At 32.4% G+C, this 25,989-nt stretch overlaps 1 protein-coding gene across 1 annotated transcript in view; it reads right to left on the reverse strand.

Moving 5' to 3' along the window:
* Positions 1 to 3,881: 3,881 nt before the first annotated feature.
* wg (Wnt family member 1 wingless) overlaps positions 3,882 to 25,989 on the reverse strand; it is a 114,011-nt gene continuing 91,903 nt past the window's right edge. Inside the window, exon 4 of the mRNA XM_072522792.1 lies at positions 3,882 to 9,390. Within this exon, the coding sequence (XP_072378893.1) occupies positions 8,806 to 9,390 (585 nt within the window). The 3' untranslated portion in view covers positions 3,882 to 8,805. The remainder of the gene's footprint in view (positions 9,391 to 25,989) is intronic.

Genomic DNA, 25,989 nt, shown 5'->3' on the forward strand with positions numbered 1-25,989 from the left:
TTATGCCCAAAAAGTTTCCGAACCGTTCAAGGTGACAAAGGGCGTTAATCTGAGATACTGTTTATCCTACCCTATTCAAAATAGACACGCAAGAGGTATTGGAAACCTAGAGAAAAAAGTGTGCAGAAATACAAAATCGGGATAACACACACATACAATTGGTACTAGAGCGTAGGTGCAAAATTTCGAGCCAATGTTTTTTAAATGCATTCATTTTTTCGAATCCTAAAAAAACTTATAGGTATTTTTGAAAAATTAAAACGCAGAATGAAAGAATACATTATTACTGAGGGCCGAAAGTCCCTGAAAACTTCTATAATGTTTATTTTAATAAGTTACAGGGGTGAAAAAAAGAGAAAATTTAGTGTGATTTTTAATGTCAAATATCTCATTCAAAAAAGCTTTTTGTTTATTCTAAGGGACTTTCGGCCCTCGGTAATAATGTATTCTTTCATTTTGCGTTTAAATTTTTCAAAAATATTTTTCTGAGAGTTTTTCTTTTATGAGTTTTCTCAGGATTCGAAAAAAATGATTGCATTTAAAAAGCATTGGCCCGAAATTTTGCGCCTACGCTCTTTGGAGCGGTACCATAATGAATGGGGAGGCTTTTGTACTGAGTGTTACTTTAGATGCCCTGGGTAATGGGACATCTTTTGTTTTACTTTGTGTGTTTAGGCCATATATTTTTTTGTGTTAGATAGACGAGCTTTTCTCCCTATGACTGATTGAATTAATTATTTGACTTGACTTTGGACTTGTGTCCCAAAAATGTGTTCCGGACAGATGTACGGATTTTTGTGTGCTCGGTCAGTCAGCCGCCGAATCGGCAAAATAAATATAAACATACAAAAAACAGAGTATCTATAGAGCATGCAAAAACAGAAGCATATCGAACTTTATTGGGACCATTTATGGTTTTTAGATACCAAAAAAAATAAAAATGCAACCATTTTTTTTTTCATTGATTCCGTGCCACCTTTTAGTGGTCTCATTTATTGCCTTCCACACGCATTGCGTATTTTGCGTCTAGGATAATCTAGCCTTTGAATAGAAAACTATTTTATGCAAAACATTTTCCTATTAATATTGTTATACTTCTTTTAAAATAACTTTATTCAACACCAACTTCTGTTCAATACTTAATACAACTTTAACTGAATAATAACTTAAACTTCAACATACTACTGTTCAAACTGTCAACAACCTATGTTTCTCTGCATAGTCGTTATATTAACAAACATAGACTGAACAATCTGCAGAGCTTAGTGAAGACACCATCTTATTTTTCATTTTTCGTTGTGTATCTGTCTTACATTAAGTAAATATAGCAGTGTCTTTTTTAGTGGGTGAGAAGTTCCAAAGCTCGGAAAATCGCAAGAGATCTTGTCTTCAGTAGATCTAGTGTCGCCGGTATGCTCCTCGGCCGTTAATATATACCTAGGTACGTCTATGATTTTCTGACGTTACAGACTTCACCAGAAATTTTATGATTTTCGATTATATCTCGAAAATTCTAGACTTCTTCATTACTTTTTTTTCGTCAAGGGACTTCTTTTATATGAAATAAATCTCACGGAATTGTCGTAACATTGCTTCCTCCTTTATAATTATTTTTCTCCAATAACTGGTCTATCAGGGACCGATTGAAGCCAACAGGATAGATTAATTTCATATTATGTAGCTTATCTTTCGATATGAACTACCTAGGGTTTACTTCTAGCTGAAAATTGGATTAGGTAGATTAGATCGTTTATGTTCTGCAGGACGGTGTACGGGCCTTCCCAGTTTCGTTAAAGTTTTGGACAAAGTCCTTTCTTACGTGTAGGATTATTTATTCATACTGGGTCACCTCTTTTAAAAGTTGTACCTGTAGCATGCATGTCGAGCCTGGACTTGGTTTTATCACTTTGAAGCTTCAAACTTTTACGAGCAAATTCGTAGACTTTTTTCAATTTTTCTTTCAAATTTTGGATGTGCATTAGGGATAAAAACCCTTCCTACCCTGTTTGAGGAGAGTGCACATGCACAAAAATTAATACTTTTTTATCAAGTACAAATGTCACTGATATTATTCTATTACTCATTCTTACAACTTCTACTACGTTATCTTTCATTTCATTATCAGCAATTATACTATTAATTATACTCCATTTCTAGTGTTACTTTTTCCTACATACCACAACCTGTATCATTCACCTAGTTCTTTCGCCCTTTGTCCTTTTCACCTAGTCTCTTGAATACAAGAAATTTGTACTCTTCTTTTCTTTTTTTAAGCACATCTACTAACTACACACTCTTACCTATAAGACTTCCAAGATTCCAAGACTTAATCCTGGTATTATAGCAAAAAGAATGGAATCGTGCTACATTGAGAATTTTAGAATTATATGGATTTAAAAAAAACATTGTTTTTATTATAATTTTTATAAAACAACTGTTTAAGTTTAATACTGCAAAAAAATAATAATTTTATTTAAATAGATTAAAAAATCGTCGCTGATACGAGTATAATTTAAATATCAATGGCATTTGGGGAATTGGCATAAATGCTGAGAGTGATGCCGATAATTTATAATCTTAATAATAAGAATTTTGTTTGTTGAATATTGTTATATATTATATGAAAAAGATTCACCAAGGCGTACACATATGGAACTTCCTATTATTGCAGTAAAGGGAACTTATAATAAATTATATTGCAGAGAAGAAAGCATCTTTTTATAAGTTTGTTTCATTGATGCAACATGGATATTCCAAAATGGAACAATGGGTTATTCATGGTAAAATGAAAACAAAAGAAGTGTTAGAACTACAAGAACTACAAAAACAGATAGTAAAAGGTTTATTATGTTTATAAAACTTTTTATTTTTTTTACAGATATATTATAATCAATGCTGGTAATGAGGATGAATTTATTGACGATGCGCAAACGATATATTCTTTAAAAACCAAACTATCTCATTACTATGGAGAAATGAATGAATATGACTTCTACACTAATTTAATAAAAAGTGGTACTTTATACCTTGAGACCGACTGTTAGCTGTTAGTGCACTCGTCAGTTTCTTTTGCACGGCCTCTTCATAACGCAATTCGATTAGGTTCTCTCGAATGTTACCCAACCCATTCCTGAAATGTTATAAATCAGTTGAACTCATTTTACGTTATTGCAATTATTTCCATTCGTTTAACGATATTCCTTCTTTCTTTTATATACCACTTTTTATTTTCTTTTTGTCACACTGGCTTTCCCAGCCCTTTTTAATGTCACATTAAATTGTCCCTAATTTAGATGCAAATTACATAAATACTTAAATAAAAATTATTGATTTGCTTCATGCCTCACTATTTGAGTTTTAAAATGTATTTAAAATTATAAATTTTTATGTGATCTTTTATAATTTTATGGATTAAACGTATCCCGTTTCCTACATTATTGAAAAGATAAAAAAGAAATTGTGAAAATGCAATTATTTGTTCATCTTAAAAATGCAATTGACTAGTGTATCCTAGACATATACCTAGTTGACAGTTTAAAAATTTCTTACTTTTTATTTACTATTCTTGATGTTTTGGCAACACTGTGAGTTCTGACAACGCAAATCTTGAATAAAGTGATATGATTTTAGGATGAAAAATAATATATATGCATTTTACAATTACTATAATCAATTATTAAAAATAAAAACGACATTTATCAATTTTTTTTTAATTTAGATTTAGATTTTAAAAATTTGATAATGTCGTTTTTATTTTTATTAACTGATTATAGTAATTATATAAATTTAATTCAAATTTAACCTTTAAATTTTTGATCCGTACAAAGTATTACTAGTTTTTATTTGTTAGATGGGAAAAATAAAAAAACTGGGTATTATTTTAATTCATTTTTATTACAAATCTCTCACATTTCGCATGTATACAAGTTCGCATCACTGTTAGAATAGAAAAAGTTCAAAAATATTTACAAAAGATTTTCTTTATTATATACAAAAATCCCAATTTACATAGAAAGCAATAAATAAGTAATATAAAAGATTAATAAATAAAAATATATTACAATCATGAGATGCTACGCTGGATATCATTATGTACAATTCAATAAATTATTAATAATATAACTAAAAACAGCGATAAAATATTGAGAGTTAATACAGGCTAAACACGTAAAACTACATATTTGTCGTTAGGTATGCATATACTTGACCGTTGGTCATATAGCCAGTTACATCTCATATATATTTGATATAGAAGTTGTGTGGAAATTATATTGTGTAGTGTGTGATATTTTTTTTAGATCTGGTTGGATTAGTACCCAAGTTCTGTCTAGATAGCATTACCTACCAAGAAATTACTTAGTTAAATAGGTACAAATGTATAGCTTATCGATTTTGGTATGTTACGCTTTTACTGCACATACGTACATATCAGACATAAGACATGCGGGTTAGGATTTGGCCAATTTTAACTCTCTAATATTAAAAGCATTCAAAAGTTATTATTTTATTTTTATATTTTGAAAAGCTTTTCGAAATATTTTTTTTTGTGTTGTAACAATTATTTATATAAAAAAAATCATTCACAAATGCTGTAGGTAATAAAAGAGTTTGGTCTTAAACTAACCAAATATGAACATATATGAAAATAATGAAAATACTGGCCGAATAGGAAAATTAGCAAAATAATAACTCATAAACTATAGTAACTCCAGAAAATACAAAGATCGAAAGAAATATCATTAACTAATGAATATCAGGAAGAAAGTTGCATTGGTATAAACTTTTCATTAATTTGGGACATGACAATGGTAGTTTAGATAAGAACTGGATAAAACTTATTCTAATGATATTAAAATTTAAACATTCAAAAAATAGGTTTGAAGTATATAATTTTTTGTAACTTGGCTTGGAAATAGATCAGATCTCATATAAAAGTTAAGTTAGAATAGTGACAAGTAGGTACTTTCCTTTTTAAAACTAGGAAAAGTACAAGTAAAAATGAGTCACGCACAAGTAGTGCACAGGTGAGAAATAAACATTGGAAATGTATTAACAAAAGAGGATTCTAGAAATATATGTCTATAGCCCACTATATTACATTACATACATCTCTACCACTACACTAGACTAGTAGAAAATATTATCCAAAAGAACAGAGAGGTGAAGGTTTTTAAAAGAAGAACGAAAGCAACAAAAGGAATTATATGACTAAAGGAGAAAGAGATGTTAAAGTTCACAGAGAATTTTGGAGGGAACTATATAAAACAAAGCAACATATCTATGTACAAAGTCGAAAACGTATCATAAATGTTAACTCTGAAGAAATACCTGACATCCAATTAGAAGGGATGGATTCATCACCCTAACAGATAAAATAAAGTAAAGCTGCAGGGTATGATGAAGTTTTTCCAAGATGGAAAAAGATGTCGCAGACGAATGGGGAAGAGCGTTGGTCATAGGTACATAGGTACTAGGATAACTCTCGACAAATTTATTACTTTGGATTACCAGACAGGAAAATTATCGACAGATAAATCTCCTGCCCCAAATCTACAAGCTTTTTACGAAAAGAATACCAGATAGACTGGAAAGGGAATTTGAGCTATACCAACAAATGAGCAGGCACTATTCAAGAAGCATAATTATACAACAAAACAGCTACATATGGTTAAAAAAATAATAGAAAAGATATATCACTTTAATTAAAAGATCTAACCAACCACAACCTTAAGAATGCAGCTACTAAGAATGAACTAACAGAAAAAGTTATGATACAAAAATGAGTAAAACAAAGGTAAATAATATCCCCTTAACTGTTCACTCTTACACTTGAAGATGTTTTCAAATAATTAGAATTGGACAATCTAGAAATTAACATACCATAATTAATTAAGAAAACGCTAGAATAATTACATCATCAAGAAAGGAAATTGGGATTGGAAATCAGTACCACAAAGACAAATTGTATTACCAACCAACAAAACGAACACCTAACAATAAAAGTAAATGATCAGGAAATCATCGACAACTGAATTAGTAGACAAAACCTATATCAAATATTGCATAGCTTTAACATCTCCCAAAAATACATGTGACTAGTAAAAAGCAACAATAAACTCGTCCACAGCAACTGTCAGATTAAAAAATGAGCTCACTGAGATTTTTCCAATAGTCAAACGATTGAAGCAAGGAGACGTGCTGGTCTATTTAACCTGACTCTCGAATATGTAATAAGACAGCTGAATATAGTAAAAGGTAATTTTAAAACAAATAAATCAATACAGATTGCCGCCTGTGCCGATGACATTAGCATTATGTCTCGCAGAATAAAACTGTCGTTAGAAATATATTCACAATTAAATACAGGGGCAGAAGAGACCTGTTTATAAATAAATATTTAAAATACAAAAAAGCTAACACAGGCAAGAGCTAGGGAAACAGTGGCACAGTTGAATTAGAGGACGATATTGAAACTGTATAAGGTTTTAAACATTAAACACAGATGAAACAGAAGAACTAGAAATTCAAAGAAGAATAGAAAAGGAAAACAAAGCTTACTTTTCACTCGTCGCCTTTGTGTTCCGCTTCAAAAACATACACTGGAAATTGAAAATCAAGGTCTCCAAAACTATTATTAGTCCAATAGTATGTTATGGTTGCAAGACATGAGTGATGGCAAAAGATACAAAACGAAAGCTGGAAGTCTTTGAAATAAAAGTCAAGAAATTTTGATCAATTAACGAAAACAGAGTAGAGAGATCCAGGTACTCTACCAAGAGGTACCAATCTCAGAATTCTTTAAACTTTGGAAACTTAGATAGTAAAATGCACGTCGCAAGACCAAAAGAAAGGCCACGGAAAGGTGGAAGAATAAAGACAAGAACACGAAATTAATAGAAGAATTAAGTTGAGCTAGGTAGCATATGATATATATTAAAATACATATTAAACATGAGAATTCCTCTAAAGTTAAGAACAAAGATATGCAATGAATCTATCCTATCAGTCACCACATATGGCTCTAAAACATAGATGTTGGACAAGAAGAAATTAACTAAACTACAAGTACACCAGAGACCTATAGAAAAAAAACTTATAGAAACAACTTTAGAAGTTAGATAGATAAAATAGAAAGGTAGAAAAATTATATAGAGCCAGACATGTGGCTAGAAATAGCAGAAGCTGAAGAAGAAATGTGACCAGATGGGGACCAAAAAGAGAATGAACAAGCGAAGAAAGACCGCAACTAAAATGGTACGACGACTTAAAAAGAACTGGGACTAAATAAGTTCATAATAGAGAAAACTGGAGATGATTAAGAGAGGCTTATATCGAAAAGGTAAATAACAGGTAAAAAAGAAAACGGATCCATTATAACATGAACTTTTATGATCTTTACTGACGACAAAATAGCATCTTGAAAAAGTTGAATTCTTGGTTGAATAATCTACGTGATTAGTATCAGTGCCGATCGATTGATTTTTTTAGAGCAGCAAGTTCCAAAATAAAAATAGCCATTATGATTGCAACCTCCGTAGGAAGACGGCATTCTTAGTAGAAGAAAATGCATAATATTTTAATTTCAATACTATTATGTCATTTGAATATACCCTAAAGCTCATAGGAAAATAAAGGAAACATATATTGAATTTAACACTCTTTAGGTTTTGATTAATAAACATCAATAGAATATAATAGATATCCACATCATTTAAAGAAAAATTTATGAAAATAATTTAGGCTGTAAGGGAACATTTAAGAATACACAAAAAATCCTAGAAACTTTTAGTCACTATATACATTCCTCTAAAAGCTAAGTATCAGTCTTTCTATTTTACATAATAATACTGATGCAAATTATTGTTCACTACCGGATTGGCACAATTTTTAGATTAATATTAGTACGACTACGTCCACCTTTTATAAATAAATAAGACAATGTTATAAACAAATTGTAACATAAGGTCCACAATTGGCACCTAATTACGAAAATATTGGAACTCCCTGTATATATAATAAGTTAAAAACATATGTACAACATATTTAATTGAATATTGTATATGATAATATGTACAAGTGTGCAGATAATAACTAATGCATAGTGTGTTCCTCATTTTGACAGTTTGTTACAAATTTAAAGAGATGGAAACATTTATCTATTTTTAATAGACTACAAAGATCACCATCCTTCTAGAAGATAATTATATTATTTGTTGTAGAGCACTGTAATTGTTATCTAATATATAAATTATTAATTAACTTTGTGAAAATTAATTAAAATACTATTTATTTTCAGAACATAATGAAAAACACTATTTGAATTTGGTTAACCTGCCAAATGGCAAAACAAAACACTTTTCAGCTATTAGTAGTTTATAACCATTGTAAGTGACTTCATAGTTATGAGTTTCGTACTGTTTGTACTCTGAGTAGTGCAAATATTATATTAGTTTTTACATAGTTTATACTGGAATAGCATTTATTGCTGTAATAACTTTTTTTGGATTTGAACACTATGCTTGTGTGGAATTCAATAAGAGCAGTTCATGTTCCACCCCAAAATTATATGTTAGAATTAAAAAATAAAGATTTTGTTGCAGAAGAATGTTGTAGGAGAAAACTAAAAAAATTCTCCTCATCTCATTACTCTGATTTTGAGGGATGTGGTAAACCGCACAAATTGAGTATATTTTTCTTGCAAAATTATATTCTATTTAAGCAGGAACACCCTATATATTAGTATCTGCTTTTTACCTACTTCCAGTAGTAAAAATTTGGCAATAACTTTAAATTTGAAAAAAAGTTTTAGACACAAGTATGGATTGTTTTCCGCGTTCGGCAAATATCGCACTTAACCTCACAACACCAGTGAAAAGTACAGTTACATCTTTCTACAACTACTATTTCTTGAGTGCGGTATCCTCTGCCGCAACACATGATATCACACCCTTCTACACCCATCGAGGTGTCATTACAAAGTCTCCCATGTGTTCCCTGGATTCCTAACTTGGGATTCTTCTCGCAGAAGCCAGGAGACATTTCGTAGTATACCAGGTCTTTTGTACCCGGAGGTTTGTGTTCTGGATTAAACGGTTTCAATTGGAAGTTATATTTGTGCAGCCTCCTTCTGTTTTCTCTTTTGGAGTGGATGCTGTTCGACATTATGGCGTTCATCTTTGGATGTTTGGGCAGTCTGTTGCTGTGTCCTTTGTTGTTGTTTCGGCCGTTGCCGCCATTGGAAGTTGTGATGTGGGAAGCGCCGTCGAACCTATCTTTAAGAAGATCACCGATGACTCTAAACGGAGGAAGGCGCATCCAGCAGGTTTTGACCGTACACGAACCAGACATTCCGTGGCACTTGCATTCCTGCCTCATTTGAGATTGGACGTGCTGTAACAAAAAAAATATATTAGTATAAAAAATAATCACTTAGTATTTACATAAAACTATATTTAGAATAGAATAAAGTTAAACAAGGATATAAAATCTCATTTTTTTTAGATTTTATTTCCATAAACTACGAGTATATTGAACACACTGGGTATTTTGCAGTTTTCTTGTTTCTGATTGATTTCAATATACAAGGATTGACAGTATGTCACTCGAACGAGTACATACCGCTCTGTGAATCAGTGTAAAAATTGGCTGTTTATCGCAGTAAATACCAGTTTTTAGAAGTATTTAACCATCACAAAGTGATTAGTAATTGTTGTGTAGAGTTTTTAACTTCAAGATCTGTAATATTATTCGGTAAGAAATTGTTTATTAATACTTTTCTAACCAAAACATTCAGCTGTGTTGACATTTTTGTCACATTTGACATAAGCCAGTCCTATCAAGGACTGGTTTAGTCGAAACTTTATTACAAGAAAACCAAAAATAGTTACTTTTGACTACATGAGTAACAACTTAAATCAATGTTCTCCTACAGTTAGCAACACCATGTCTGGAAACAACATCATCAGTAATAATCCAAATTCATATGCAACTGCTACTATATTAAAACCTAAACCAAAATATCCCAAAAAAGATCAAGCCATATTAATACATGCTGAACCAAACTTATTACTACTCGACTACGTCAAAGCCATAGGTAACATTGTTAGCCCCAAAAACATATGCTTCGCCTCAAGAATTTCCAATAATCGGTTATGCATCTACTTAACAAATCCTACAATTGCAATCAACTCTGTAGAACTACCCGTAAGAAGACTGGTTACCCCAGCCAAAAGACTAATAATCTCCAACGTCTGTCCATCAATACCTCATGAAATTATAGAAAAACACCTTCAAGATCTAGGTCTTCAACTTGCTTCACCAGTGTCATATATTAAAGCTGGAATCCCCGGTGATGAATTTACGCATATTAAGAGCTTCAGAAGACAGGTATACGTTACTCCAACCACAGAGAGCCTTGAAATTGAAACTTTGTTAATAATTCCATTCGACAATAATTCGTACAGAATATTTCTCTTCACAGACAAAATGGCATGTTTTCTATGCAAAAAATATGGACATACAGCAAATAACTGTAAAAATCCCCCTAGCAATCCTCTCCCAAATAAACAAACGTTTCCAGCTGAACCCATTCCTGCTACCCCAATATCAAACAATATGGTACCACCAAATACAACACAAAATACGGTTCCCGGTCCACAGATAAAACTGTCGATATATCCACCACTTCTGTTGCCGCAAACAATGAATTTCTTCCTCCTACCTTCTTCTTCTTAACATGCCATACACCAAAGTGCGTAGGCGACTATCTCATTACTAGAATTCTGTTCTTGGCGGCGTGACACAGCTCGCCTGTATTGTGTATTCCTGTCCATTCTTTAATATTCCTTAACCAGGATAATTGTTTGCGGCCGGCTCCTCTCCTACCTTCGATCTTCCCTTGTAGGATTAACTGTGGTATTTCATATTTTGCTCCTCTCAATATGTGCCCGAGGTAACCAATCTTGCGTTTTTTAATTAATTCAAAGAGTTCTCTTTCCACGCCGGCTCTCTTAAGGACGTCATCGTTTCGAACTCTATCCACCCAAGGTATGCGCATCATTCTTCTCAATGACCACATTTCAAATGCTTCAAGTTTGTTGATAGATGTTTTTTTCAAAGTCCACGTTTCCATGCCATAAAGCAAGATGGACCATATGTAGCACTTGACCATTCTGTAGCGTATTTCGAAATTTAGGTTTTGATTACATAGGAGCGGTCTGAATTTCACAAAAGCTTGTCTTGCCATTTGTATTCGGGTTTTTATCTCTTGTTGTGGATCCGATTGGTCATTGATTGTGGTGCCAAGGTATTTAAAAGTTTTCACGCGTTTTATGCGATCGTCACCTATGCATATTATCGGGTTTTCTGGAGGGTTTCTGCTAATGACCATATATTTCGTTTTCAAAATGTTGATTTTGAGGCCATATTTTTTACCTATGCTATTCACCCTATCAAGTAATAACTGCTGATCTTCCAAATTATCAGTTATAATCACTGTGTCGTCCGCATAGCGTAGGTTGCTAATTGGTATGCCGTTCACCTTAATGCCTAATTCCGTGTCTTCTAATGCTTCCGCAAATATATTTTCAACATATAAATTAAAAAGCATCGGAGAGAGTATGCAGCCTTGGCGGACACCTTTCCGGATTTCAAATTCATCCGTATATTGGTCTTGATCAATCCTCACCTTTGCCATTTGGTTCCAGTATAGATTCTGAATAATTCTGATCTCCTTCTGGTCCATGTTGGCCCTATGTAGTAGTTCCATCATGATATCATGTTTAACATTGTCAAATGCCTTCTCGTAGTCGATGAAGGTGAGGTAGACATCTTTTCGTTGATCTAAACAGTTTTGTATTAAGGTGTTCTAACATAAAATTGCCTCTCTTGTTCCTAGTCCTTCCTTAAAACCGAATTGTGTTGACCCGCTAAGTTCTTCTAGTATCTTGTACATTCTTGAGTGTAATATTCTAAGGAAGAGTTTCAGCAAGTGACTCATTAAACTGATTAAGCGGTGTTCGTTGCATTTTGTGGCATTAGCTGTTTTTGGGATCATCACAAAGGATGACTGCAGCCATTCTCGCGGAATGTAACCAGTATCATAAATTCTATTGAACAGCTTTACCAAGATTTCGATATTCCCCTCGTCTAGTAGTTTTATTGCTTCTATATTAATTTCATCTGGACCTGTTGCTTTATGCATCTTTGTGGTTCTAACTGCATATTCTATTTCACTTCGCATTATTGATGGCCCTACCACTGGTCAGAAAAGAACTCGTTCTGACTTTAGCGATTCTACCTCCCAAGAAATAAACACATCTACTAACTTACCCGTCAAAGACATAAAAATGCCTTCGCCCGATGCAAACGTGCATAAAAAGCATAAAACTAAAAAATCCAAGAAAGTAGCACCCGATTAATCTAAATTAACCGCCTCCTCTGTTCTCACAATCAAACATCTTTATCAAGAAAATCCAAACTTATTCTCTTTACCGGTTGAAAATTTTCTTGCCTTTCTGTAAAACTCATTCGGCAGTAATAACCCTTTTCAAGAAGCACAGCTGTTCACTCAAAATGTTTGACGATATGTTTGGAATATACCCTTCACTGGAAGATAGAAAAATCAAGAATAGATTGACAAGAGTTTCTAAGAAAATTTAACAGCAACTTAATATAGACAATTCAGAAATTGGAAGCACAACATCGCAATCTACAAATAATGATGAAGATTATCTAATCGACTCTTCTCTAACCTCTCAACGTTCTCAATGTTAAATGTATTTTACTTTCACGTTAGGGCAGTGGAACTGCGGTGGGTTTTACCCTCGCTTAGAACGCTTACAACAATTAATCAATAATACAAAAGCAGATATCATCTGCCTTCAAGAAACCAATTTCAAGGAAATACATAGACGTGATCTTAAAAATTTTGAAGGTTACCATTTCCCTCGGACTACGTATACAAGAACAAGTGGAGGAACATCTATACAATATATCCTAACTACCAATTTAGAGGCCATAGCAATAACTGTCTGGTGTGACCAAATAACCAGATGCAGTACATATATTCCACCTAATTTTTTCTGGAAAGACATTCAGTTGTTCAACAGAATATAACCCCTTGTTTTCCATGTTCTTTACCTTTAACTTATAACTTAGTGATAAAACTGTTGTATTATTTAGTCATAGGTTCTAAGCTTATAGATTAACTGCAGCAATTAGTAACATGTTCTTTTTGTAATTATTGTACACAATATTGTTTGTGTCAATGGTCTTTGCAGCAGAGACACATTAATTTAAATAAAAAAAATATATACAAGTTTTTTCCAAAATTAAAATAATAACTGTTATTAGAACTTTTTCACTTTTTAGATAGTATCTTTCAATTAATCTTTTGCGTTTATTTCAGTCGATTTAGCAGTGATAATAAAATTAAAATTGAATATCAAACAGTGTCTGTCGTTATTAACGCTAATAGGCAGTTACAACACTTCCAACCTATTTTCCTCTGTTAAAGTCTTCCTATTAGATGCTATTAAATAAGCATTAACATATTATTAGTATATTACGAGATTCGATTTTACGGGCAATATGATCGACTAACAACCTTCTAACCACTAAATGAAGCAAATTGCATAAAAGTGAAGTCGTACAGAGAACAAGTTTGTGTAATTAGTTTTGAAGTGGAGTATTATTGATGACAGTGACGTGGTATCAGTAAGAATTTTTAATGATGTATATATGTAATTCTTTAGTTTTTAGATAGATAGTTTAGAACATAACAAAAGTTAAATTAAATATCAGTTTTGGTATACATTTTCGCCTTTCATGTTAGACCTAAAAAACTACAATAAAACAAAACTTACCATACCCCTTCTCTGAAATGAGCAAATCGTATCTGGGTATGCGAAACTAAATCAAAATAAACGAAATCCTCTCCAAAATGTTTCCTATCTCTGCAGAAGAACCACAAGGAAGCATAAAGGCGCTAAGCCTGGACTTGCTATTTACTGCCGATCTAGCTGCAACCAAATCAACTCTAGTTGCAACCTGTTCTGATAACACTATTATTATGGCATCAAGTGCCAGGTCTGAACTGGCTTACAAATCTGTTACATAGCAAATGTTAGTAAATTTGTTCATGTAACGTTTATTACGAAACGAGATAACTGTCCACCAATCGCACTTAATGAACTTTAACTTCAACGCTTAGACCACACTAAATACCTCTGGACCGCAGATTTAAACGATAGAAACACATCTTCGCTAAAAGAAAATAAATAGGACTAAAACTGAAACAGAATTATTTGTTTATGGAATGAGAGACAACAGCCAAAGGAACCAACACAAGATACTAAGCATAATAGGGAATGCGCCATGGTATGTACCCAACAGCATAATTCATAGGGATTTATATAGGGGGAGCATAGGGATCCATAATGTTGAGTGTTAAAGTGATCAAAAATTTAGTGTATCCGATAGGGAACGAATGAAATCAAACCCAAAGAAACTCGCAAGTAATCTAATCAATGCACCAGAAGAAATTAAATGACTTAAGAGGTTCAAACCATCTAACTTACCTACTAGGTTTTATTTTTAATTAGGCTGTTAAAATAGTTTTTAGGTTAAGAAAAAATCATATTTTTGACTTTTAAAAGGTATTCCAGTATTCACTGGAATACTCCCTACAAGTCATTTTAAAAGGTTTACCTAATTTATAAATTAAGTGAACCGATAGTCATTAGAAACACATTGTCAATGTAGACAGATTATGTGAATAAATTTAAAAAAAGTTAGACTTCCACTAAATAACTATAAAACTCTTAAGTTAAAAACCAAATTCGGAAGCTACTAGTGGTCAATTGACAGAGGGTAACTAGTAATTGAACGATCTGTGACAGGTCAGTTGAAACTTCAGACGTCATCTATCTTGTAGCATCCTTCAGAGTAATCGCAATCTAACAATTATACGACCTTTCAGCTACCAGTGGTTCTTTAAATCATGTAAAGTAGTTTCTATAATGCCTTTAATTCCATCGTCACATTCGTTTGAATCATCTCTATGTCGTCAAATCGTTATTATTTTAGAGGTATTCTCAGTTGTAAATACACAAAAAGTCGCAAGGTACTATATCGGGACTGTTTTGAGAAGTTTTACCAAGAACTACTGCACAAGATTTGATTAAACCAGTATACGTTAGTCCAAAAATTTTCTCCTGACTGCTTCCGGTATTCTTTTTAGAACGTAAAATTTTTTGTAGATTCTTCTTCTTCTCATTGCGCCGTCTCCTTTCGAAGGTTGGCGATCCAAATGGCAATTGTAGTTTTGGAAACTGCTGCGCGAAAGATCTCTGCGGATGAGCGGTCGAACCATCTCCTCAGGTCTTTCAGCCACGAGTTCTGGCGTCTTCCTACTGATCTTTTGCCCTGTACTTTTCCTTCCAGTATAACTTGAAGTAATTCATATCTTTCGCCTCTCAGCACATGACCCAAGTATTGCATTTTCCTCTCTTTGATTATTCTTAGTAATTCTTTTTGTTTACACATGCGACGAAGTACCTCAACATTAGTAACTCTTTGTACCCATGGAATCCTCAACATTCGTCTGTATATATACATCTCAAAGGCATCTATTCTTTTTTCTACTTCAGAGTCCATTGTTCAACTTTCACAGCCATACAGTAAGATTTTGTAGATTGCTGTAACGTATTAGATCGTATTCAGCTTGTACCACATTTTATAGTCGAAAAAAAAAAGCAATTTACGTGAAACCTCGGATAAAAGCTTCTATTGTAAAAACTATTGTTTCATTTCGGGATCAACTGCAAATCAACAATTCATCGTAAGTGCAACCTTTTTAAATATATTTTATCATTACGCGATTGCTCTAGCTCGGAGGAATTCTATAATATTTTAGACAGGTGGAAATAAGGAGTGATTTTCAAGTAATCAGTTAGAATCCGCGAAACATAAGTTTTCAGAATTCTACTATCAGTAGTAAAGTAGATCTGATTTAAATCAATTTACATCAATTTAGAAAATTGGTTAACACAACATTGTTTAAAAAAATTGAAAATTACGCACATTTTACCTTAAATTTCATAATATAAAGTAATTAAACAAAAGTAATTAGAGTAATTAAAGTAAAATAAAACGTATTATAATGCATTAACCCCTGAATAATATATTAGCAATAATAAAAAAAAGTTTTTTTTTGTCTGTTTATTATATTCCCTTTTTGTTCCGCCTCTGGTAATATCAGTTTAAAATTAAACGTCTCATGAAGAATTACGCCTAATTTGCATATTTTTCTTGGACGTAAAGTTGTGCGCCGCGATCTGTGCTTTTTCCTCACTAAATCTTTTCACGCATCAGTATTTTATTAGCTAAGTGGTTTATACCGGAGTAATTATACTAATTTATGATTGGCTCGAAGCCTAGAACTTGTAGCTAGGTGCAACAGACAAACAACTTGTTTTTATTTCGTTTTGCGACTCAAAATATTTATTTTGTGTGCCACCTAAAATTCCGATTCATCCGTTCATAATATTATTCTGATTTGCTATAAATTCTAGAAAGATCATATTTAATAAAAAGTACATGATATATTCAAAACTATTTTTCACACTGTTTAAGTCATTATTAAGATTTCATAAATTATTCTTTCTTTATTATGTCTACCACACCATCATATTTATTGCTCACATTTTTCAGATTTCTCAAATTACAAAACCCTTCTATTTTTCTTAGTCCTAGAAAGCCCATTCTTTTAGTTTTTCAATGACTTTTCAGCCTTTCATTGCTTAGACTAGATAAAATACTAATATTTTAGCTATTCTTTATCCTAACCGTATTCATGCATTATTTTTCTATAACCATTTCATTACTTTCTCATTTGTGATTCACTCAGTTTATGCCACACTATATTATGCAAATTATTAACAGCTTAATTAAGTCAGACCTTAAACACCCTTTTACGAAATCCGCAGAATCTTGTTTATTTGCTCTGTTAGCGAAACATTTTGGAATACTAAACGGACAGGGAACCATAAAGGCTTTATTCTTCATACGCATTCTTCTACAGAAGACTTGCGAATTCCAAAAAACTATATAAATCTGCTTTATATACTTCAAGAAGGCTTTTGACCATGCTCAGTATCTGTTGAACATATAGAATTAGTTGGACTTGATAGATATGATCTCACGTTCCCTTAAAACAACGTAACTACAATTAAAACGCGAACGTATATGAACTAGAACAATTCCAATAAAACGAGAAGTAAGACACTGGTGGTGCTATCATTAAAAATGTTCGATATTTATATTTTCGAAAATCAGATTTTTGCTTATCCGGTTAACAAAGAAAGTCGCTGTAGAAAGCTTAATATCAATATCGTGAAAACTACATAGATTGCCATGGGGCAAATACGTGTAGGTCCAAATAAATTTGTGCTCAATTAAAATATCTCGCTAGGCCTTTATGTCTTTAAATACGATGTTACGCAGCAGAAATATCTCTATGCACCTTGGTAAAACATCTCTTAATGTTATATTTTGGTAAATCATTTTAGCATTTGAGCTGTAACGCTATTTTCGCATTGTGAAGATATCATGGACGAAACACTTGTTGAGTAGAATAAAATAAAATAATAAAATCAAAACACTTGAGTCATATCGTCAGGGGACATAAATAACTTCTACAACCTGCTATTTAGGAAAAATAGCAGAAAGATATGAGCTCATCGTAACAAACTATCTTTATTACGTAACATAGAACAATGCATGGATCTTCAAATGAAAGATGTGTTTCGAGGCACTTTATAAAAAAAAATTCCAGGCTGAATGGATATTGTTGACATGATAATAGCCAGTATACATAATAAATTAAAGTTTACAAACATAATAAATTTTATGAAACTGAAGGATTATCTGAAGAGTGGCTTTCTTTCTCCTTCACAAATCTTTCTAAAAATACCAAATACAAAGTCTCAACAAATGCTCCAATTACAGAAATATCAAGCATATTAACCAACCAAACTTACAATCATTACTCTTCTTCTTCTTCTTCTTCTTCTTCTTCTTCTTCTTCTTCTTCTTCTTCTTCTTCTTCTTCTTCTTCTTCTTCTTCTTCTGCTTCTTCTTCTTCTTCTTCTTCTTCTTCCTTCTTGTATTTGTAAAGCCGGTTTCTTCTCCAATATTAGCCTCCTAAATTGTTTAAATTATCGCACCATCTCTTTCTTGGTTTGTCAATACTTCTTTGTCCATTTCGTGATTTATCTCATGCTATTCGTACTATCCTATCCTCTACTATTCTACTAATGTGTTCGTTTCTTTCTTTTTTTTGATTTGTCACCCATCCATTTATGTCTTCTATGTTGCATGCTCTTCTCATATTTTTGCTTCTCTGCCTATCCAACAGACTTTTCCCTAATATTTGTCGGAGTATTTTCATCTCTGTTATTTCTAGTAGTCGTCTCATTTTAGATGTGTCAGGTCTTGTCTCCGCTGTGTATGTTAATATAGGTCTAATTGCTGCTTTATAGATTCTTGTTTTTGTGTCTTGTCTTAGGTGTTTGTTCTTTCAGATTGTGTCATTAAGAGATCCCGCCGCTTTACTTGCTTTTAAGCTTTGTTGTCGTAACAATCATTATTGATTGGTGTTATTCGTTTTCGCATATATAGAAAACATTTGCAATATTATTTATTTTAGCTTTAAAAGCAGATTTGGAACATTAAATGTTGTTCTGGATAGTAGTATTAATAAAGTGATTGATCGAGACAAAAACCTTAATGTTTATGCATGTTTTACAGCCTTTAAAAAAGCATTCGACAAGCTATAACTTCACAAATTGTCCCAAATATGAAATCAGAAACTTCCACTGATAAAAAAGGGCGGCTGTATGACTAAGCAAAGAAAACTCGCAAGGATTCATAAGAAAATAATAACTCAGGCTATTCACTATTTCGACATTAAATACATACTCAGAAAAACTATTTCCGGAATCCATAGAATAAGAAAATCTTAAAGTTATTTTCTGATGATTGGTAAGCAGGAGGATTTGAAGACACTAATAGATTCTGCAGTTGCAGCCAGTGTCAAATACGTCATTAAATCGAGCTATAAAAAACCAAAATTCTTATAGTAAGCAACAACGATAAAGAATAGGACCAACTTTAGAGTAAATATTAAAAATTTGAAAATAGTAGACTTCATATCTAGAATATAATTTGAATAAGGAAAAATTCTTGATATAGGTCGTGAGTCTTGAGATGCTATATGTTTCTTATTCTTTTATATGGAATAGAAGGTTGGACCTTACCGGATGCAATATTCGAAACATGCCTTTGAAATCTGGTGCTGTCAGCATAATATGCTCAGATTCCATATATTCCGCAATCCAATGTATGAAAACCGATCTAAAAATTATGCATTTATTCACCTATTATTACTTTACAAGGTACTTTATTTTATTCAGGCTGAGTGGACTTATGCGATAGTAAGTATTTTAAAAATATCTAGATGTTTTCGCTTGCGTCGGGTCTGTATCTAACCCGGAACTTCTGCGTGATAGTTTGACACTACCGTTTAAGTCATCCAACTCCATTTTATATTTTCATTGATACTTATAAGATATGATCAACATCATTATTATTTCGTCCATTTTATTATCAATATCGTGAACTTCAGCATCATTTCAGTACTATTATCATCAACCAATTCAAAGCGAATGTTACTTGACTAACTTTTTAAATTCCGGTAATGGACTCTAAAGAGTCAATTTTAAAGATTATCACTCTATCGCATTAGGTGTCGCCGTACACTTTGTATATCTAGTTATGATCTCTATAAAAATGTTTATTTTTGTTACATATCCTACCATTTTTAGCCTTGTTAGCTCCAGCTTGGTTTAGTATTACAGCTAAATTTAAGCTAGTATGAAAGTTTTTTATTAAATTAAGTTAACTGCACTATAGTCAATCAATCAATATTGGCCAATTATTCTGGTCGAAAACTTTTCTTTTTAATGATATTTGGCAATTATATACCTTATATGATTGCCAAACCCGGAACATTCTGGCTTGTATTTACTCTATTTTATAATTTTCGTTTCTAATGTATCTGATGATACCTAACTTGTATCTGATGTTTGACCCGATGTTTGATTTTATTTTTGAAATGTTTATAGTAAATTTTACTTTTAGTCAAATTTAAATTCATCTCCAGGAAAAAAAATTAAAAATAAAAGAGTTTAAAAATAAATGTTTAAGGTGGTCATGAAGAAGTTTGTCATTAATTATATCGTACTTTTCCACTATTTAGCGCGGAATTGCAGAGAACAAATCGTGGCGAAGCAATCATTTCTCCAAAGTGACAGCGCTCGCTCCTCGTACCAATATTTATGTTGGCAGTCGTGATTGTACGAATTCTGGCCGATGCATATTTTCTTTGATGTCGATACCACTAATGAGAGCAGATATTTTCTTCTATTTATCTTCCTCAATTAATTTCGCCGATAGGAAAGTAGTTCGAGGGTGAAATATACAGCTGGTTCGGGCTAATTTTGCTTTTACTGACAGGGATACCTTATGTTCTCGATAAAAATTAAGTTATTTTTAAGTGCTCGAGATAGCGGCCGTCATAATTTTTCGAGTACGAGATTTCTGTTCGTCTGGTTTTAACTAACGTGTTCCAGCAAATTCTATTTTCATTATTTATAGCATAAATAAAAAAAGGTATTAAAAAAAATCTGTAAAATTTAAAAACAAATTTCAACAAAAAATTATATTTATAAATCGCACAAACCTTTAAATTACAATAGAAATGAGATAACAAAGCTTGAAACATAAAAAAAGAATATTCAGTACAGAGATACGCAGAAAGTGAAGACAACAGTAGATTAGTATTTAAAATGTATTTTTTAAGTTAATAAATACCAATATTTTTAAATTAGTATTGGCTAATAGCAGGTAAAACAGTTAAGGAAGTTTTCCAGAGCCTGTCTACCCTTGAAGAGTTATAACCTTCGAAAATCTCATCTTTTAGGTTTAATTTATACCGTTCAATAGTTAATTGATGCCGATAGTATAATACGAATATTAATTATTTTATATAACTAAATTTATATCTAAATGTTTCCTAACCTAAAATTCTAGTATTTTCCAAGACACCAATAAACGAATATTTGTATACCAAGCGACATATAACACAACAGGTAATTTCCATAAAATATTTGGGAGCAAACATCAGCAGCTAATATAACCTAAAAAAGAAATTCTATCAAGAATCGAAGAAGTGAGAAAAACATTCATGAACATAAAAACATTTTTTACAAGATTTAGAATCTGAATGATCAGATGTTACGTTTTCTGCCTTTATCTATAGCTGTGAAAGTTGGAAAATGGAATCAAACAACAGAAAAAAGAATAGATGACTTTCAGAAGTATATACACAGACGGTTTCTGAGAATCACATGAGAAACAAAAATAACTTCTAAGCATGATTAAATAGAGAAAAATACAATAGTAGTATATAGAAAATGAGTCAATACTTACAATGTTAAGTTTTTATTTTTTTTTATGGTAAATTTTGAGCCCAAAAGTCCAAGAGCCCAAGATTGTGAGTATTGACTCATTTCCCATATATTCGTAATTTGGACAAACATTGGCAAATCATTTAAAAATACAATACTTGGGTAATGTGTTGAGAGGTAAAAGATATAAAATCCTCCAAATCATATTAGAGGCTCAAGTACAAGACAAAAGATCAGTGGGAAGACGCCTGAAATCATGGCTTAAAGAAGACGGCTCAATAAGAAGAAGGGAAAGTACATTTCGTCTATATTTTGACTACATAATTTGAATTTATTTGTAGGCATGCCAGAATGCAATGGACTATGTATTTGTTATAAAATATCGGTTTGATTACTAAAAATTTCAAGACAGATTTATTAATATACATTACTAGGTTACCTATGGGGTCCAATATGAGTGAACACATTAGCATAACTAGTACTGCAGTATCAATAAAAACATATTGTAATAGTTCAATCAATAAAATTAATATTCTATAAAAAAATACGTCAATATCAATCAATTTTAATGACAGCTTTGATAATATTTTAGCCTGTAATAAAGTAAAACCATAAAGGGGAATGAGAAACATTTTATTAACACCTTCGGTGGACAAATACTAAAACAATGTTTATACGCAATAGTTTTAGAAATCATAAAATAATAACTAATAAAAAATGTTACAGCCTATTGTTCAACGTACATCTGGCAACCAATTGTATTTCAGACATCAATTAGTAGAGTATCGACCCGAAGAGTGAAGAGAGAAACATAAAAACTGGACACGACATGGTTTGGGGAAAAATTTCGAAGATACATACACGAGGCATGTGAGGGCACTATATACCTGGGAGTGCATGCCTCTTTTCTTAAATTAAGTACTACTATTTCAGACCATTTAATTACCTTTTTCTGAGTTTTAGGTCATCCAAAAGAGAACAACAGGTACTCCAGATGGAGCAATCATGATTCCTGGACATTAAGCCTGTGCACTGTTAGTCACGGACTTACAGCGTTGGCTGGCGTGTTGAGTAAACACCGTTTACCAAATCAGAAGTGCACACACAAAACTCCTATGCGGATCCAGTGACCATAGCCAAAAACCAAGGTCATTGACTCGCTGGATGAGAACATATTTGGAAAAGTAATTCTAGAGGCTTCACAAAAAAAAGTAAATCAGAAGAAAGAGAGATAAGAATCATGTCATACCATATCATGACGCCACCTGTAGTATAGCAGCATTACCGCAAGACTTTTCGGCTGCCCCAATTTTCAGGGCACCCAAGATCAACAAACAAATAAAGCCTTCCCAACGTCATGCGATTGAGGAAGGATAGAGGTAATTTGGTGGGTCAGGGAGGAATTTGATGCCCCTCGAGGTGGGATTTGTTGTTGTGTGTATGTGCGTCGACCATGGTAGAAATTGTAGATAATTGTTGAAATTGAAAACTATCTGGGTAACAAGAAATTTTTTGACTATATACCCGAAGTAGTTTTATGTCAGGACTCATAATCTCTTGTTGTTAATTTGTTTATCATCGTTTTGAAGGTTAACTATTGGAAATAATAAAAATTGGACATCTACTAGTTCCAGGTAAATTTGCTCTGGCCATATATTTTAAAACCATTGAAGTTGATACACAGCGAAATTAAACGACTGGCACTAAAACTCTTATTGGAGAAGATGTACATTTGATTAGAAAAAATATTCACAATGACAGAAAAGAAGTTATTCCAAAATTCCGAAGTGCGTGCAGGAAGGTAATCACTCATTGAACTCCGAGGAAGTGACAATCGGTCAAAAAGAACAATTTTTATTAAAAAATGATCCGGTACAAAAATGTGTTACTTTTTAATCACTTTACACAACTTTTACAGTTCACGGGCTCGAAAATTGATACTATGTGCCGTTGGCTTTCTTTTTGCTTTCAAATAAATTAGCAAATTCCAAAAAGGGATCCACAGAGCTGTAAGTGAAATGTTTTCATCTGCGAAATTAAAAGGATGTAGATTTCATCTCAGACAATCATGATGGAAAAAAATTTAAAAAGTTGTAACTGGCTACTGATTATTCAAAGGACAATAACGTCGCACAACACCTTAGTTATATGTTTGGTCTACCTTTCCTAGATCCATTAGACGTAGGTGAGTGTTTTGCTTAGACTTAAGTGAGATATTACCAGCACAACATTAAGTAGTACAACAATTTGCTGACTATTTGGTTGACAACTATATTTCTGAAGAGGCAGACTTCCCTCTTGAGATGTGGGCGGAAAACAGTTCATCACTTGAGCGTACAACCAATGCCTGTGAAAGGTTCGATTTCCAATTTAAATCGTTACTTTGCAATCCGCACTATAATATACATAGATATTTCAATTATTAGAAGTTTCAATAGCGTCAAAAATTTTTTGCCATTTACCCTAAGGTGTCGGGTGTAATGTCTTTAGTGGGTTTCATGTACAATTTTTCTCCATTGCTTCTTATTCTTTGCTTGGTTTCTTGCTTGTTCTTTGCTGATTCCTCGTGTCTCTAGGATTGAGGTTACATTATCATCCCCTGTCTTCATTGGCCTACCCCTTGGTCTCTTAGTTTGTCTTCTGGCTTCCCATACTTTTTCAACTGGTCTTTCTTGATTCATTCTAACCAAGTGTCCATACCATCTCAGTTGGGCCTCTTCAATTTTCTTAATAATTGATTGGACCTTAAGACGTTCTCTGACTGTCTCATTTCTAATCCTGTCTAATCTGGTTATACCCATTATTCTTCTAAGAAACTTCATTTCTGTGCTCTGTATTTTAGATTAGGTGCAAAAAGATTTATAACAAAATAAACAAAATAAATGCCTTGTTTTAAATTATAATTTTTTTAATTTTGTAAAGGAAGAGGATTTCCCGGATGTTTTTGTCACTTGTATTGCTTTGTCTCGTATATTTTCGAGTTAGCACAACTAATTTCAGTACTTTTTAGAAACAGAAATAATATCAAAATAGCTAACAAACTTCCTAAACCAGACCAAAATTTTTTGTGGCCAACAATCTGCCGCACAGTACCTCAGAGTACACCACTACTATATACTACAATCATAACACTGCCAAATCAAAATATTCTTGTTTATTAATTTTAGATATACAGTCTTTGTTTCAAAATAGATTTGAGCCATTGCTCATTACATGTCATATCATATCATCTAATTGATACATCAAGTATCCATTAGTGTAATAATAAATAAGAGTTAATGTGTTTATTCTAGAACTGAGTTCAGTCTTTTTCAAAGTGTAAAATACGATTATTTTCCATCGTAATAAATCAAATTATTATCCATAAACAAATACAAGTCTGTTTAAAAGAAAAAGTGTTAAAATCCCTACAGCCTAGTCTATTATATAAAAAGCATTTACTTAAATACTATTTCATCCCTATACTGAGTATTTCAGACAAGTTTCATAACTTACTTGATATTTTTAATAAATTAGTTTTGATATTTTTCTGCCTCTTGTAGTAATTTGTCAAAGTAGTTGTTCCGTTTTTTATTTATTTTAAGCAAAGATTCCCGTTTTAACTTTCGAATTATGCAAATCCGCACAAAAACATTCCGGGAATTTTCCAGTAATCTCCACCATAAAAGCAGACCTCATTTGTTCATGTACGCAATTTGTCCTCATCTCTATTCGAGTGGTATCTTATGAGTTGTAATGGGGCACCCTATGGGGCCCAGATGTGTCTCTTAGATGTGCAAGAGACTAGCTGGCTCCCCGTCGTGAGACACCGTGTTACACGGGCTAATGCCCAACAAAACATGTGTTTCTTGGCTATTTCGCTGTGTACGTGAAACCGCCAGTGTCGGCACTTTTTCCGCAATTCCCAAGGGGATATTAAAAAAATAACAGAATCGAACAAAATTAGACCTGGATTTATTAGTTTAACAGAAGTGTATGTCGGACGTAGTTGCAACTACCTCTGATATATATTTTGTTTGTGTTATTATTACATAAATGAACAGCAGTGTAATAATACGATTGTATTCAACGGTGAATAATTGAAGGTTAAGAACATACTTAATTATATTTATTATCCCTTTATCGACAAAGCGTCAATTAGTTGTGGAGTCGCTACGATCACCTACTGCTACATTAATTTAACTATATTCTAGCAGAACTTTCGAATACAAAGATTCTACTATCTCTTAAATAAAAATGTACTTTACACTTGATACCTAACATTAAAATTAATGATCTGAAGATAAATACTATTAGCAGTGTTTCCTCACGTAGTTGAAGCCGTGGTAGTTAAGTAGAAAAAAATGAACTGTAAGAAAAAAAGTTATGTCAGTGTCAAGAATGCATTATGCATTATGATAACAAATTAGGTTAATACAGCCAGAATAAGTAGTGGGTGAAATTATTTAAAAAGGAGACA

Source organism: Diabrotica undecimpunctata, chromosome 2 (assembly GCF_040954645.1).
Source record: "Diabrotica undecimpunctata isolate CICGRU chromosome 2, icDiaUnde3, whole genome shotgun sequence".
Classification (NCBI taxonomy): Eukaryota; Metazoa; Arthropoda; class Insecta; order Coleoptera; family Chrysomelidae; genus Diabrotica; species Diabrotica undecimpunctata.